At 46.5% G+C, this 15,779-nt stretch overlaps 2 protein-coding genes and 1 non-coding gene across 4 annotated transcripts in view; all 3 read right to left on the bottom strand.

The window, feature by feature from the left end:
• The window catches only part of cd59b (CD59 molecule (CD59 blood group) b), a 22,852-nt gene extending 22,246 nt beyond the window's left edge, over positions 1–606 (bottom strand). The window contains exon 1 of the mRNA XM_005745135.1: positions 554–606. The gene's annotated coding sequence lies outside the window, so the exon portion shown is untranslated. The remainder of the gene's footprint in view (positions 1–553) is intronic.
• A 1,412-nt stretch (positions 607–2,018) lies between these two features.
• On the bottom strand, positions 2,019–12,945 carry prdm11 (PR domain containing 11). Of its 2 annotated transcripts, none has more exons than XM_005745136.1 (7): positions 12,595–12,945; positions 11,209–11,285; positions 9,586–9,845; positions 9,392–9,459; positions 8,918–9,105; positions 7,996–8,478; positions 2,019–6,109 (listed from the first exon to the last, which is right to left on the bottom strand). In XM_005745136.1, the coding sequence occupies exons 2-7, from the start codon at positions 11,234–11,236 to the stop codon at positions 3,954–3,956; spliced, it is 3,183 nt and encodes a 1,060-aa protein (XP_005745193.1). In that variant the 5' UTR covers positions 11,237–11,285; positions 12,595–12,945; the 3' UTR covers positions 2,019–3,953. The 2 variants fall into 2 exon arrangements, with proteins under 2 accessions (XP_005745193.1, XP_005745194.1); XM_005745137.2 differs by having other exon boundaries at positions 11,371–12,945.
• A 930-nt stretch (positions 12,946–13,875) lies between these two features.
• On the bottom strand, positions 13,876–13,947 carry trnam-cau (transfer RNA methionine (anticodon CAU)). The gene has a single exon. It is a non-coding gene; the product is annotated as a tRNA-Met (tRNA).
• Between the last annotated feature and the right edge of the window lie 1,832 nt (positions 13,948–15,779).

The following is a 15,779-nucleotide window of genomic DNA, read 5'->3' on the forward strand; positions in this document are numbered from 1 at the left end:
TGACTTTAGTTAAAAAGAAAAAGGCTGCTTTTTTTGTTTCCTTTGTGGAAGATTTTGATTTAGTGAGTTAATAATCTGTTAATTTATGTGACCCCATCTTTATATTTTATTTTCACTATGTATGAAAGTTGCTAATATGTAAGGAATGTTTATTCTCTGAATCTGGAATATATGGTGCATTTTGTTTGTATGTTTATATTACTAATAAAAAATAAATAAAAAAAAAAACAAAAAACTGCCGCAGCTGAGTGCAGGAAGCTGAGGTGAGCTGTGGCTCACCGACAAACCGGAAAACACACACACGCACGCACACGCACATTTCCATATCTTAGTGACGACATCTTTTTGACATAACCCTTCCCTAGCTGATTGCCCAACCATCCAAAACCAGTGCCTGGCCCTCAGCTTGAACTCTGACACTGAAACTGCAGTTTGAGTGTGAAAGACGGCTCGTGGGGACGGAACTATTGGTCCCCATAAACTTCCAGTGTTTGGTCCCCACAAAGATATGTAAACACGGAGACTCACACACTGAGTTCACGTAAATGCTCACCTGTAGATCCCGATGACGTTTCAGCAGCTTGCAGTGAGGTAGTGGCAGTTGTCTGAGTGCGCACACGATAATTAGCCGAGCGCTCGCGACGCAGATCTGTCCGCAGTACAACGGTCGTCAGAGAGTAAAATGACATCATTGTGCAGTCAGTCCTCCTAACGGTTCACAGCCCCGCGGCATTATGGGAAATGCAGTTCCGGGTAATTACAACACTGAAAAAGGTTTTTCTTATTTTTGTGGCTTTAAACAAACAAATAAAGAAGATGCGTCGTCTTTGCTTCATTTGCTCTTTTTACTAGTTTAAAAATATTTATTTTAAACTAATTACGGAAAACTTCAGCTAACGCCATCATCTGATCAGTTCATCCAAACAATAATAATCACCTACAGTGTTAGGAACATTGTTTTAAAAGCTGGAAGCTGAGTATTAAAAAGAAGCATCTAATACACCGAATAATGTATAACATCGTCCATGTGGAAAAGTAACTTCCCAGGATCAATAAGACCCAATGTCTGCTAATTAAATGTTATTATGAAGTATAAGATGAGTACGGAGCCCCGCAAGGGACAGTGGAGGAAAAAAGATGAAGATGAGTCATCTTCATCTTTTTTCCTCCACTGTCCCTTGCGGGGCTCCGTAGATGAGTATTTAACTCAGATTGCAACTGCAACTGAGAGCATTAAATAATAATTTGCAATAAAGTAATTTACTAACTCGCTTTGTAATTTAGAAAATATTAGAAAAACACAGAAAAAAGAATTAAATAAAAAAATATATTTTTAAAATTTTACTGGTGAAAATAAACATTTAATGAATAGTAATAAATTTCCCCTCAAATATTCAAATAACATTCTTACACAGATCAGAAAAACACGTCCAAAGATTTATTTATTTTAATTACTAAAAGATAAAGCTGACTGTTATTGACCAATTATATGACCAAAAATATTAATTCATTCAATTTTATTTGTATTGCACCAAATCACAAGCATTTTATATTCTCAGGTAAAGACCCTACAATAATAATGAGCCAGCGTTTTGGCGACAGTGTGAAGGAAAAACAGGAAGAAACCTCCGGCAGAACCAGAGAGGGGCGGGGCCATCTGCTTAAATCTCAAATTCATGAATTATCAGAATATGTAATTAAATGTTTTCTGAAAATTTTACGAAAAACATTTTTTAAATGGTGTAAATAATATTGTATGAAAATATGAACAATATTCATGAAAATATATATCAAATATAATTCTATACAATCAGACCACAAGAGTCGCCCCCTGTTGGCTTCTCTGTAGAACTAACAGCTGCATCCATCTTTTAACTACAGTCTGAGAAAAACTACTCAAACTATGGAGGACTGAAGATCAGCTGCTCATATTTATGAAGCAAAATAATTTTTAAAAATGACAAATTTCTCAAAAATATGAATTTAAATTCAGACAAATATAAAAAATAAAGTCAGGCTGATCATTCCCATCATGGCATATTTATTTCTGCATTAAACATGAGCAAAAAAACCTTTATAATAATTATAAAACACAGGCTTAGGAAGGAGCTGAAAGCAGCAGTCGATCATGCAGCTGTTACAACGCCTCTGAAGCTTTGGCCGAAGCTGAACTGCTCCTGCAGAACATCAGTGGAAAATGGCATCAGGAACATAAAATAGATCATTGGCTGCACTAAAGACTGAACAAATATGGCAAAAGTACAGCGTGGCGTCGCAGGATAGCACCTTTTTCTTCGCATTCGATCATTTTGGCACAATCATCCAATTCAAGAGAAAAACACTGTCCTTTAAAAACAGGCTTGGCAGCATTTACAGTATGTACAGTCACCACAGTATAGACCGTGTGCAGCAGGGCATTTCTAATAGAAATATAAAGCCTTTATACATCCCCACACTCCAGCTTTTCATTCCTGTCAGGCACAACACTGAATAAGCTGCTGGCAGATGAGCTAAAGCAGAGAGCAACGATTGTTCCCGATGTGAAACTGTCTGTTATCGTGGCAACAAGCGCTTCATTATCACATGGAACAAGCGCAGCTCGGAGCGGGAGGCTCCCAGCCGAGCACGGACACGTGAAAGCAACACAACGGCACACGCTCAGCTCGTCTTCCGTCGCTTGTTTTTGTGCTTCTTGTTTCGCCGCCTCCCTGTGGACGTTTGTTTCTTGGTGGTGAGTCTGTGTCTCCGTGGAGGTCGTGGGTCTCTCGGAGCCTTTTGGACGTCGTTTTGCATCGATTTGGGACGTTTTGAAGCACTTTGCGGTCATTTTTGTTCACTTGGGTCGAGATTAGGTTGCAACCCATTCACACAGAGACCAGAATACCATAGCAGTCAGATCAGGCCTTTTACAGAGAGTCTGACTCGGAGTTCGTCTTAGTAAGATTTCCAGTTGAGCTGGTGGATGTTAAAAGGTCATGTGACATTTTCTCTGGTCTGCAGAGGCCTTCATCTTCATAACGTGTGTTTCTGTAGCTCCTTTAAATGCAGCTGATGATGAGCTTTCGTACGTTCACGAGCAGAACGAGCAGACTGCAGGCTGAAGCTCTGTGGAGAAACGCTTCTTCAGTCTATCTCAGTCGCCGTGGGCTCTCGGCTCGACCACCTTCGATTTGTCCAAAGGTCTCACGATCAAAAGTTTGGACATGTAAAAGGATTGCTGTGAAACTTTAGCTTAATATGTTAAATATTTATTTTCACCCACTATGAGGTCATGTTTGTCTTGTATCCGACTGCCAATCATGGGAAATGAGCTAGAAATCCCCTTTTCACAAGTCTTAATTGCTTTGCTAAGTTTATTTCTCATATGAAAAGTTTTATATCATTATGTCTGTGAAGGTTCTCACCAGGTCACGGTCGTCTAAGGAGCTCGCAAAGAAAAGCGACTGGCCTCCAGGTTTCCAGACGTTTCACCTCTGAGAGCAAATGTTGGAGAGTCCCACTACTTGTATGTTTAACATTTAACAGTTTTGGAGATACTCATATTCAAACATGGCCTCAGATTTCAAACTGCAAAAAAAGATAAAAGCTGCTGGAAGTAAGTCTACAGAGCCATTTTAAAAATCCTACATGTTGAAACATTTTTGATATATGAAGCTAAAATTTCACAACAAACATTTTGGTGGCCGTGCAGAAAGTGTTCCCAGAACCTGATGACTGAACGAGCCAAAGGCCACTGAAGGTCAAGACGCGCTCACATGGCTCGTTTGGGTTTTCTTGAGTTTTTAGTGGAATTTTTGGGATGTTTGATTTTCTGCCTCTTCACACCGATTGGCTGCTTTTGTTCTTCCAGCTGAATTTGGTGGCAGTAATTGTGACGTCACGGCTTTTCTGAATTCAGCGTCTACCCTTGTTTGGCTGCACACCACATCTTTCAGCAGCACAGGATCTGCATGTTACACATCAGGGTAGAATTCTGCGTTGACGTCAACGCTGTGCAGCACGCATTTCTGATCAGCCGCCGACATCCTGTTCAACACCTCAGCCGAGAGCGAGTAGCTGCTGCCGGACTTTTCCTCGAACCAGCTGTCCAATGCTCGCTTCCCGTCAAAGTTTGCGATGGGCGGTCCATTAACAGCCACGGTCAGCAGATCGTTCATCTGTTCCAGGGTCAGCCGGGAGCGGTTGTTCTTGCACATTTTCTGCAGAGACCCTCGGCCCTTATCGCAGCAGGCCGTGGAGCTGGGCAGGACCCTGACGACCTGCACGATGCGGTTCAGCAGCGGGAAGCGTTGCTTGTACCTGCAGATGTGGCCGATCACCTCTTTAAAACCGTTCATACTGTAGTAGTCTGCTTTCAGATCCTTCCACTCCACCACCAGGCTGCCTCTGGCCTCCGTCTGGGAGACCTCCTGGGCTGCGGTGGGAATCGATTCCAGGTGGTTGAATATAATCTTGATTTCCTCGTCCCCGTAGGCTTGCAGGTCCTCGTGGTTGCTGGGCCAGGTGGACAGGTCCAGCACCTTGCAGGCTTTGGCAAATGAGCAGCTCTGCAGGTCCAACCTCTGAGACAGGATGCTTTGGCTCCTGTTGCAGATCTTTTCTCTGATGGACTGAAACTTGGACTCTGCAACGCGCAGGTTCTTCAAGGCAACTCCGTTAAAACTTTCTCTGAAATTTTCCTCAAACTCCTGCAGATATTCTCCGGGGCAGTCCACCAACTGGCCTATCTCCTGAATGGCCTCCTCTATCTTGGCTTCCACCTGCGACACCAGCAGGTACTCTCCCTGAAAGGTGAAGGCCAATCGTGACAGGATAGCTATGATGTCGAGCAGGAAGTAGATGAGCTTCACTGACTGATAGTCCATGAGGAACTGGAGGAGGGTGAGCGCGATGGCCGCAGCGTCAGCCCTCTGTGTCTGGCTACTGATCTCCTTAAGGTGTGCAACGACCTCCAGGTAATCCTTGATGAGCGCATTAAGGACGTTGGGCTCTCCTATGATCCAGCGTATGGCTCTGATGTCTCCTAGGAACTCCGTCTCCTCTGACAGTGTTGGCGCAGTGGATCGCAGTTCGGCCATCATGCGAGGGGAGTAGCGGTAAAAACTGAGAAGCTGTTTGAGGTTGTTTTCCAGGTCCTCCAGGCAGGAGAGCTCCTTTCCACTGATGGCATCCAGAACTTCCAGATGTGGTCGATGGATCATGATGGGAAGACAGAGGATCCAGGGAAAGGTTTTTTGGACAGCTATATAAAGGTTTGCTCTCATTCCTGAAGAGATGTTGGTGCCGTCCACCCCCAAACCGACCACCAGCAAGTCCTGAAACCGGAGGCCTAGGACACCAAAGGCACGATCCATGACCTGGAGATACCCATCCACATTGGCCACGGTCAGTCTTTGCAAGGACAGGAACTCTGTGTTTGGGGAGCCCTCGTTGGTAACGAACTGGACGTAGACCGCCACCATGTCGGAGAAAAGGTCATCGTTTTGGGCGTCCATTATGACGCTCAGGAAGGGAGACAGACGCATCTTCTCTGCGAGATCCTCCTTCACAGCCCGGGCGATGTGGTGGATTAGGATCTGACAGTCGCCTTCATTCATATACTGATCTACCACTTTGAGCTCGCACTTCTTCAGGAGCTCTGCCAATGAACGGAGGTCGGAGAAGGGCCGCCCTTCTAGGGCCAGGTGGTACGCTGCGTTGAAGAGAAGCATCATGTTCTTGCACATTTCCTCGGTCTTTTCCGGATGCATGCGCAGCTTGTACAGCTGCAGACACTTCTTGTGGAGGTTGCTCTGGCTGTGCAGCTTGATGGTGTGGATCTTGAACTGCTTGGAGCCGATAATGAAAGCTGAGGTGCGGGATGACTGGACGGTGTACTGGCGGCACACGTGGCACCACATCTCATTCAGGGTTGGCGAGTAACGGAGGAACCAGAACTTTTTCAGCCACTCCTGCTTGAAGCGTCGAATCCGTCTGCCTCCTGCGGAGGAAAGCTTCGACGAGTCCTCGGGAGATATCACAAGATCTGCAGCGATGGACTCATCGGCAGAGTCCACGTCCTGCTCGTCTTCGTCCAGAACCACCTGAGTGGGTGTCAAGGGCTCCATCCCTGCAAAGAGAAACTTATTCAACTTCTGAGAGTAACCAGCATTAAAGTCACATCAAATGTCTAATATCATGCAGAGTGAATGACTTTATCAAGCAGCTGAGCAGATTTCTGGGGCTGCACAGCTCATCTCAACTGCTCTGCTGTAAACACAGTGGGGAGCATCAACGTGAGCGCTCCACAACCAATAGACAGGATTCACACATGCTTAGAGCACTCCTCGCGTTTGGCAGATATCTTTGCTGTCATGATCGTCATAGTAGAACCACTCCACAGCTCACAGGACAGCCAGCTTCTCAGGACGGCACTCGGCTGTGTGTTCATTCACATTTCTGACAGAAGACAGAGGCGGCGGCCTCGGCACCGACCATCAGCTGAGCTAGCGGTCTGTGACGACCAGTGTTGGTCAAGTTACTTGAAAAAAGTAATCAGTAACTAATTACTGATTACTTCCCCACAAAAGTAATCCCGTTACTTTACTGATTACTTATTTTCAAAAGTAATTAGTTACTTAGTTACTTTTTAAAAACACGATTTACAACCTGAACAGGTGATAAAGTGATAGATCTTTCAGCCCAATTCTACTTTTTCTGCATAATCCATCATACAAAATGTAATCAAATGGAAAAGTTTCTTTTAAAACTTGTTTTATTAGTTTTAATCTTTTAACTTTATGCATCAAGCAAAAATTTAATTATCTGCAACATTCTCTGACTGGAAGAAATTCGTTTAACATTTAAACCTATTTTCTGCACATTCCAGCTCATAAAATAAAATATTTTTTGTGTTTACACTCAGTCTTTCAAATAGATGCAAGTAAAACACAGCAGAAAATAAATAAAGTCAAAGACTCAGCGGTCCTGTTGCTCTATTTTCACCTGTAAAGCAGGAGTGGGGTAGGCGGAGGGTTACCCTGGTGCAGGTGTGCAGCGGTCAGTGGAAGAATCCGCGAGTTTCTCTGTGAGTTTCCCATCACGTTAAACGCTGCACGCTCATACTCTCTCTGCAGTTACAAGTAACGCGTTACTGCCCATCTCTGGTGACATCCACGCAATGTGCTGACAAACTGCAGCAGCTAGCAGCAGTGCTGGCACGTTTGAATAAACTGTCTGCATGAAATCACTGAACTGAACCAAGAACCGTCTAGAACAAAGGTCCCCAACCCTTTCTGCACCACGGACCGGTTTATGCCCGACAACATTTTCACGGACTGGCCTTTAAGGTGTCGCGGATAAATACAATAAAATAAAAGCAGTACCGGTACCAAAAGAAGATTTATTCATAACACACGGGAAAGACCCAGGGAAAGCGAGTTAACAATAAAAACGATTAAAAGAAAATAACGATAAAAACCTGAAAACCGTGAATTTCACACCCGAGCATCAACTCTCGCGGCCTGGTACCAAACGACTCGCGGCCCGGTCTAGAAAACTTTCTGTCCCGACAGAGAGCTTTTCCTCCTCTCAGTGGTGAACTTGGGCGGACTTCAGGGGGGCTCCTGCAGCGACACACATCGCTGATCGGTTGAGTTTTCTCTCATTCACACTCACCAGACACTTTATTAGGTACACTTAAATGCATTACTGAGGTCAGTGGGCGGGATGTACTGATCTGTATTAGACTGCATTTTACTTGCAAGGTGTTCCTAATAAAGTGGCTGATGTGTGCAAAAGTCTGCAGGTATTAACTAATGTGACTAATCTTTGTGGGACTGTGGTGGAAACAAACAGCCAAACGAACCTTCAGAGTCTTTTTTGTGTGAATGTGGCTTCAGATGGTGATCGAAACAAACACGCCTGCTAGACTCTGCACGTCAAACACAGCCACACTGCAGAGCGGTAACGCCGCTGCGCTGCAGAGAACATCTGCCCTCCTGCTCTCTCACATACCTTGAAAATCCTCGATGGGGCCTTGCTCGGGGTGCGGTGGGGCCTGATTGCGTTGAGTCTGTTCGGACGTCGCCGGAGCAGCAGCGTCTCCCTGTTCTCCTCGGAGACGGGACAGCTCCTCCTCCAGTTCCAGGATCCTCCTCTTCAGCTTCACACAGTTGGGGCAGAAGGAGGTGGAGGGTTTCTCTGTGCTCTGGTTCTCCTCCTCCTTCTCTTCCACCTTCAGGTTGGGAACGCCAAAGCCGCTCTCAGAGGAATCAAACCCCGAAACCAGGGCTGGTACTTTATACTCGCTGGTTTGGCCAGACCGGAACCTGAATTTACCAGAGTCCTCCAAAGAAGCTTCTAGGACGTTTTTGAAGATGAGGTCGATCTTCTTTCTCTTGGCCGGAGGCTGACCGTCGGACTCTTCGCTCGGCTGTTTGCTCAGTTTGCCCTGCAGAGCTGACTGCAGGCACGGGGACTTGAAGTCTTTCCCAGGACCTGAAAGAAAACCGTTTTTGAGGTATTTAAAGCCCCTAAAAGTGGGTTCAAAGTGCTCTACAGGTGACAAAGTGATCCACAGAAAGACTCCAGCACCCAGGAGAGCAACAGCGAAACAGCGCCGCCTGCTGGAGAGCCAAGAGCAGGACATCTGAATAATCCCTGAGGAGTCTATGTGGGTCACAGTTGCTCCAAGACAACAACAGTAACAGACTGAACTAATTAAATAATGCAACATATTACAAAGTTTACAAAATATAAGAAATGTCTCTAATTACAAATATCCAGAATATTACAGAGGGGACATATAGATGATGCACAAAAGGGAGATTTCATCCAAATTCCAAATTGTATGAAGAGATTTTAAAACTCATGATATATTTTCAGTGACTGCGTCTCCTGTTACCTGCTCTAATATTTCACCCGACTGCCTCCTCACCTGTGTCCAGGTTGCGGTCGATGCTCTCCTGAGAAACGCAGTGAAGTCGTCTGATGTAATCGTCGCTGTACCAGACCCTCAGCTTCTCTCCGGCCGCCAGCGCCCGGCAGACTCTGAAGTAGATGTTTTTACCGTGCTGAAACGCCGTGAGGTTCCTGTCGCTCTCCTCCAACGAGGTCCGCACGTACCTGTTCAGAGACAGAAAAGCCGAGGGTCGTTTCTCCAGGACAGACCGTCATGGATCAGTCTGACCTCTGAGATGTAACTCAGTAACTCCTGCAAATCAGATTTACTGTGGTATTGTGGTTTTAATGAGGTGATGAATGCGTTGCCAAGCACCCAAATTTAAAATGAAATTAAAGAGAAAAAAAGAGATGTATGAAAGGTTGTTGGCTCAGTAGAAGAGAACCCGTCGGTACAACTGAAACAAACGCCGGCGGTGATGGATGACGTTAACCTCAGACTAAAGTTCACCTCATCCAGTTGGCTTTGGTCTCATCGCTGCCATCGATGGACTGGTAAGTGTTGTGCACATCAACAATCTGAAAACGGGAAAGCAAACAGATTCAGACGTCCCGGAACAAAAGGAAAGTAGTTGTATACTGGTTGTAAACTGGTTGTAAACTGGTTGTAAACTGGTTGTAAACTGGTGTCTGTGGCGAGCTTACGATCCATGAAAAGAATCCTGAGGATCTGTCCTTGGACACCAGCTCTCCCTCATACGGCCCAAACAGCGCCCCCTTCGGGTAGATCGCGTCCACGCAGCGAACATCTACCTCGTCTCCCTCGCTGAACACCTCTAAACCCGATGGGACCGTGAGCGCCGCCCTGTTGGCCGTCCCCGGGGCTGCGTGCGTGTCCCGGACGAACAGTGGGGGCCCGTGAGACGGACACTCCTTCTGGAAATAGTCCTGACACTCCTCACAGACTGAAGGACAAACCCAGCAGATAAAGGTTATCTCCAAATCTTCTTCTTTAATAACAGATTATTACTTTAGGAAGATTTGAGAAGACAATCCTGAGATTCAGATGTTGTTGAACCAGAGTGCAAATAATGACATCATCAAATCAGGTGCAGACAAAGGGAAAATCCAACAAACTCAGTGAAGTCCCAGAAAGTTGATTCTGTTCATCTGGACGTAGGTCATGAAACCGACCTGACAGCACGCTGTTCGTCAGTGGTGCTGGTGTCAGCTATTATGCACATGTTCTGTTTATAAGGGTGGAGACCTGCAGTCGCCTGATGATGATGAAACGTTTCTCCCACTGAAAACGTCCAGATGAACAGGATCAGCCTTTTGGGATTTCCTTACCCGGATGACTGAGCGCGCATCGAGACGTCTCAGTGAAGATCTAAAAGCAGAACTGTTGGTTTACACGTTTCTCTGAGCCGTTTCTGAACACGGTTCAAAATCACACAAGTGACTCAGATCTGTCCCCACTGAGGTCTGGGAGAGACCCAGACTGTCGCCCTCAGATGACAGGAAACTGTTAGGATGTGCAGGAACACCCAGGATCAAGCCTGCTGTGGACTGGAATCTGCTGGAACACCAGTGTCACTTCCACAGTGAAGCCAGTCTCACATCTCCATGGACCAAGAAAGAAGCTCCTGCTCCAAAATCAACGAGCTCAACTGAAATCTGCCCACGTGGACGAGCCAAACGGCGTCTGGAGAAAAGTTTGATGGTCAGACGAGACAAAGATGGAGCTGATTGGAGGAGCAAAGGTGAGGCTTTCAACCCTGAGAACACTGCAGCTGTGACGCATGGCGGTGGTAGCATCACGCTCTGGGCTGTTTTATCCAGACAGGATCACGTCAGAAGACTGCTGAAGGTGTCTGATCACAACTTGCTAAATGACCAAACATTACATAGGGTCTGTATATATTTGAGCCTATACGTGAACTTTGGACCAGAGAAACTTGTTCTTTAGAGTCTTTAAAGCTGTACAATCCAAAGAAACTGTTCAAAGAAATGATTGAAAGCCCAAAATGATCCTGACACTCACGTCCGTCACGAGAGGACAGAACGTTTTTACCACATCTTTGAGTGTTTGAGGTAAAACGTTTGTGGCTGGCAGCACAATCAGAGGCTTTTCTAACATGTTCTGATAGAATCAGACCACTGAACAAATACACGTGTGCAGGAAACGCACGAGCAGCTCCACGTGTCAGCGTGATAATGACGACATGTTAGGGCTCAGAGCGCGAGCACGGAAACATTCAAATATTCATTATTCAATCAGCCACATCAAGCTCTAGGGACAAATCAGGGAGCAGACGTGAAGCTTACACCAGAGGTCCAGCGAGTTCTCGCTCATGGTGGAACCATGATGGTGAAATCCGGTCCGTCGTCCACGTCACACCCGTCTGTGGAAAATAAACACAGTCGTTAGAGCGTCACAGGAGGCGCTCGTTGCTCCCGCAGCACGGTCAGTTTATCAGATATTCGTACTCGTGTTTCTCTTCACAAACTGAAGCTCCGTTTTTCAGAATCGGGGACAGGTGAAGGTCACAGGTATGAGCTCTCAGACTGAAACGTGGTTTAAGCGTTTCTTTGTATCGTTCACATTTCTCCACACCAGCTACGTGTCATCAAAGTGCTGCGGGAGTCCCACGCGCCGCCGCTCCGTCATCGAGCGCGGGAATCATTCTGGATCCAAATGTTCGTTTCATACCAAAACAAAAGCTCATTTCCTGGAATCGTTTTCTAATAATAAGAGAAAAAAGCAGAAACTTGAGCTGGACGAACAGCGTGTGCCTCAGACTTGACCTCTGAGGCATCGTCCCGGTGACTGGGGTAAAGCTCAGGGGAAAATGTGCATTTTTGAGAATAAATTTAAAAAAAGAAAAAACTGGGTGTGCTTGACTTCTCAAGACTAACCTGAAAGACGTTTGCATATGTGGACTGCTGAGAATATTCTCTATGTAACGGTATTGTTCAAACATGGAACCCAATAATGATTTTCAGCAAATTTTCCCAACATCTCCGACCCAGCGGCTGATTTATTTTTTAGCCTGAGCGCTGCTGATGCACCTACACGTCCCGGTTATACTGTCACAAAACAAACAGAAGCTTACAGAAGCTGGCCAATCAGACGAAAGCGTTCTGTCAGAGAATACAGGAGCAGGGCCAGTGTAACACAAAGAAGGATTATTCTGAACAGTGAATCATGCAAAGCTGCAGAGCCTGCAATAAACACTCTGAAGGGTCCTGCTGCTGCTTCATGCATCCCATAATAACCCTGCTACAGCCACACTCTACCTGGAAAGATAACAGTCAATCACCTGCGTGATAAGAACACGGGATTATCAGACTGAAATACAAAGCAGCTGTGGGTGTGATCAAGTATTGATCTACGGCATCGATCAGGGACAGATGCCGGGGATCAGTGTGTGGGTCTCGGACGGATCTGCCCCTCCGTGGCTTCACGAAGCTCCGACAAAGAAACTCTGAACGTACGCTGCGAGGTCCATGGACACGTGAACGCCGCAGACTAAAGTTGCCTTTAACTTTGCGCAGGTTAGCGGCCGACAGGAGTGGGTTACCGCAGAGAGCGCGTTCGGGCTCGGATCTGCGCCACGCTTTCTCCGCTTCAATCTGCAGGCAGCTGGCAATCTGCCTGCAGTTTTCGGAAGCCATTTTCACTGGCCACAGTGGCCACCGACACGGACCCACCTTCGTGCAGACACGCAGCGGGGACTGGGAGCCTCTCCCCGGGATGAACCGCGCTCTCTGCCCCCTCCCCCGTCCGCTGGCTCCGCCGCTGCCCGCAGATCACAAGTTTGGCGTTAATTTTTGCACCGACTCAGTCGCCTCCCCCGAGCTGTGACCACCATTTTTTATCACAGGAAATGACATGGAAAAACGGAAGAAAGCAAGTGCGCAAAAATTAAAGTTCACCGAATGCCTGCGGAGGCTGGAGGCCGGGAGAGGAGGCGGGCAGGCGGCTTTGGGTGCAGTTCAGTCCGCCTGTCAGCGCTCATCCCCGGCCAGCTGCAGGCTGCTGACCCGCCGAGGATCCCCCCCCACACACACACACACCTACACACACACACACACACACACACACACACACACACACACACACACACACACAACATTCCCTTTCTTAAGCGAAGGACAAACACATTTTTTTAAATGCAACTTCACCGCCTCCGTCACTGGGACATTTCTGTCTCGTGGAAGGATCGATACAGCTGATCAGCTGTGAGACACACTGATGACAAAACTGATCAGCGTACAGAAACAAGGCCGACTCATGGTTCATCATCTCCATCGGCCCTCCCCATAAGTGACACTTGGTACGTTCCAGCTGGGATGAAAGATGCTGAGGTTTCCTTCATTTATTTACAGACATTAGAAAAATGTCCATCTCCACCACTGGCCTCCACCCCCTCCTCAGTCACTCCAACCCTCTGCACGTCCTCCTTCACCACATCCATGAGCCTACTCCGAGGCCCTCCTCTTCTCCATCTTCATCATCCTTTGTCTAACAAATCCAGTCTCCCCCTGCACATGCTGACCTCCACCGTCTGCAAACCATTCATGGCTGACACTGGTCTCCACCCTGCCTGCACTCCCTTCTTCACCTGCCTGTGGATGGTTGACCTCCACCTTCCAGCTGTCCTTTCTTATGCTTTCTCTGGATCCACAGAGACACAGAGCAGCTCCTCCTGAGCTTCTCTAAGCGTCTGATGGATGGAGGCTTGTTGGTGTTTTGATGCCCCGGTCAGGCGGGTTGGCTCCTCAGGTCTTCAACACCTCCAGCGGCATTAGCCCCCCACCTCCGACAGGGGGCGCCACGTCTCATCTTTTAGTGCAGTTACACATTCGGGCGAACGTTTGCCGGTTTGTTCAGCCTGATATGGAAAAAGTTCGATCGTGTTTTCAGCAGTTTGTTCCGCCGCGTCCACGAGGTAAATGTCTGCGGAGCTCAGTGAAAAAAAAGCAAATCCATAGCAGAGGATGGTTTCGATCCATCGACCTCTGGGTTATGGGCCCAGCACGCTTCCGCTGCGCCACTCTGCTGCTCGTGGGAGAGGCCTCGCGGGTCTGTATATAAAGATCACACACCACGACGCCCGTATCTGATTGGTGCTTCTCTTCTTTGGCGGGTTTCAGATGCGGGAGTTTAGTTTTTAGGGTTTGGCCAGTTCGCCACACGCGCACGGAGCCGCGGGACGACTAACCACAGGAAGTCATCGTCGTTGTTTAAAAGCGGACTCGGGATTCAGTCAGAGCTGAACTCTCGTGTTTTTACAGTGTGTGTGACGAGCACCTTCCTTTGTGTCCGATCTCCAGCGAGAATACCCGAGCAGGCTCCCGATTAGAAACGAGAAAAAGCAAAACATTTCTATCTTTTCTCACATCCACAGCGTCTGTGTTTGAGTCTCAGACAGCAGCCCCACATCGGCTAATTTACTTTGACATTTTTCACAGAGACAGGAGAAATAAAGGCTGTACGCCTTCTCTTCATTTCATCTCACCAGTCCGCAAATATCTGGAAGAAAACATACGAAAATCTAATATACATAATTCAAAAGCTACGAAACGAATCAAATTAAAAGGCAAAAACGATTTAAAAAAAAAGGAAAAATATTCTCATTTGTAATACAGGGGCCGGCGGTTTTATTGTTAGGGACTATACAAACATTTGTTCTTAATGAATGTGGCTTCTTTCTTAAAACCAAAATAAACAGGCAGGCACCACACGGTCTGCTTTTCACAATTTATTAACAAAATGATAAAATAAATAAATACAAATTGATCAAATGCTCCTAATATCAACTCCTCCCCATGTTCCCTACAGTATTTCCTAAACACTGCATACAAAGAATTCATCACAGAAGAGGCTCAATACAGAGGTAAGAATCCCACCAGACCAGTCACAATGTCAGGCCAACAGAAGACACATCTGGAACAGAAGTCAAAAAAATAAACACATTCCTTTCCAAAATCATTATGAAAAAATACAAACAATTATACAAATATTCAGATTGTGTAATTACCAATTTACACATTATTCAGCACACCAGGTGAACTTTTTCTTTATTCATATCGCTACAATGCATCTCACCAAATGGAAGATAAAAAAAGACTTTTGTTTTTTCTTTTTTTGAACTTTTCTTTTTTTGCACTCAAACACACCCCGATGGAATCAGCTGTGGATGAGGTAAGAAGCTGCAGGTGTACGTTTGGGTCCAGACAGATGGGCGGGCACGAGAGATTAATGACGTCATGTACCGACAGAATACTAGAAGGCCACAATCATGACTTGATCGTTTTAAAACTGATACAACTTAAAAGTCGGAGCAAACTACCTCGCAGGAACGACCCCCCAGCACAGTCTTTTGTTTTTTTAGAATGCATGAGCGGTTAATGTGACCACGAGCACGATGCCAACGCAGGAAAACGACATCCGTATGATATGCAGAGACGAAATGTATGCTCTCAGTGTTCTTTGGATAAGTTCACCCGGACGGCTCGGCGAAATCGAAACTGAGAAGCAATTTAGAGAGCCTTCCTCCCCGAACCTTCGCAGCTCTGCTGGGATCCCAACAGTCAGCACGCCGCATCAGCCAAATCAAGACTACAACGAAGAACCTAAACCCATGGATGTATCCAGAGAGCTGATGCAGGGCAGACACTCAGGCCTAACGCATGCCTCCTTTCCCCCACAGAGCTCCTGCTCTGTAGCCCGGCATCACCTAAACCTCGGCCAAGCCATGAATCAAACAGTCATTGAACAAAGCAGAACCAATCACAGCAGCGATTTCTCTCTGTTAACCCACGAGCCGGACAAAGCTAGGGCTACTTTTTCGATGATCTTCCTCCTGCGTTCCACTGACAAGGTGCTGATG

Source organism: Pundamilia nyererei, unplaced genomic scaffold (genome assembly GCF_000239375.1).
Source record: "Pundamilia nyererei isolate P.nyererei 1_Seehausen unplaced genomic scaffold, PunNye1.0 scaffold00154, whole genome shotgun sequence".
Taxonomy (NCBI): Eukaryota; Metazoa; Chordata; class Actinopteri; order Cichliformes; family Cichlidae; genus Pundamilia; species Pundamilia nyererei.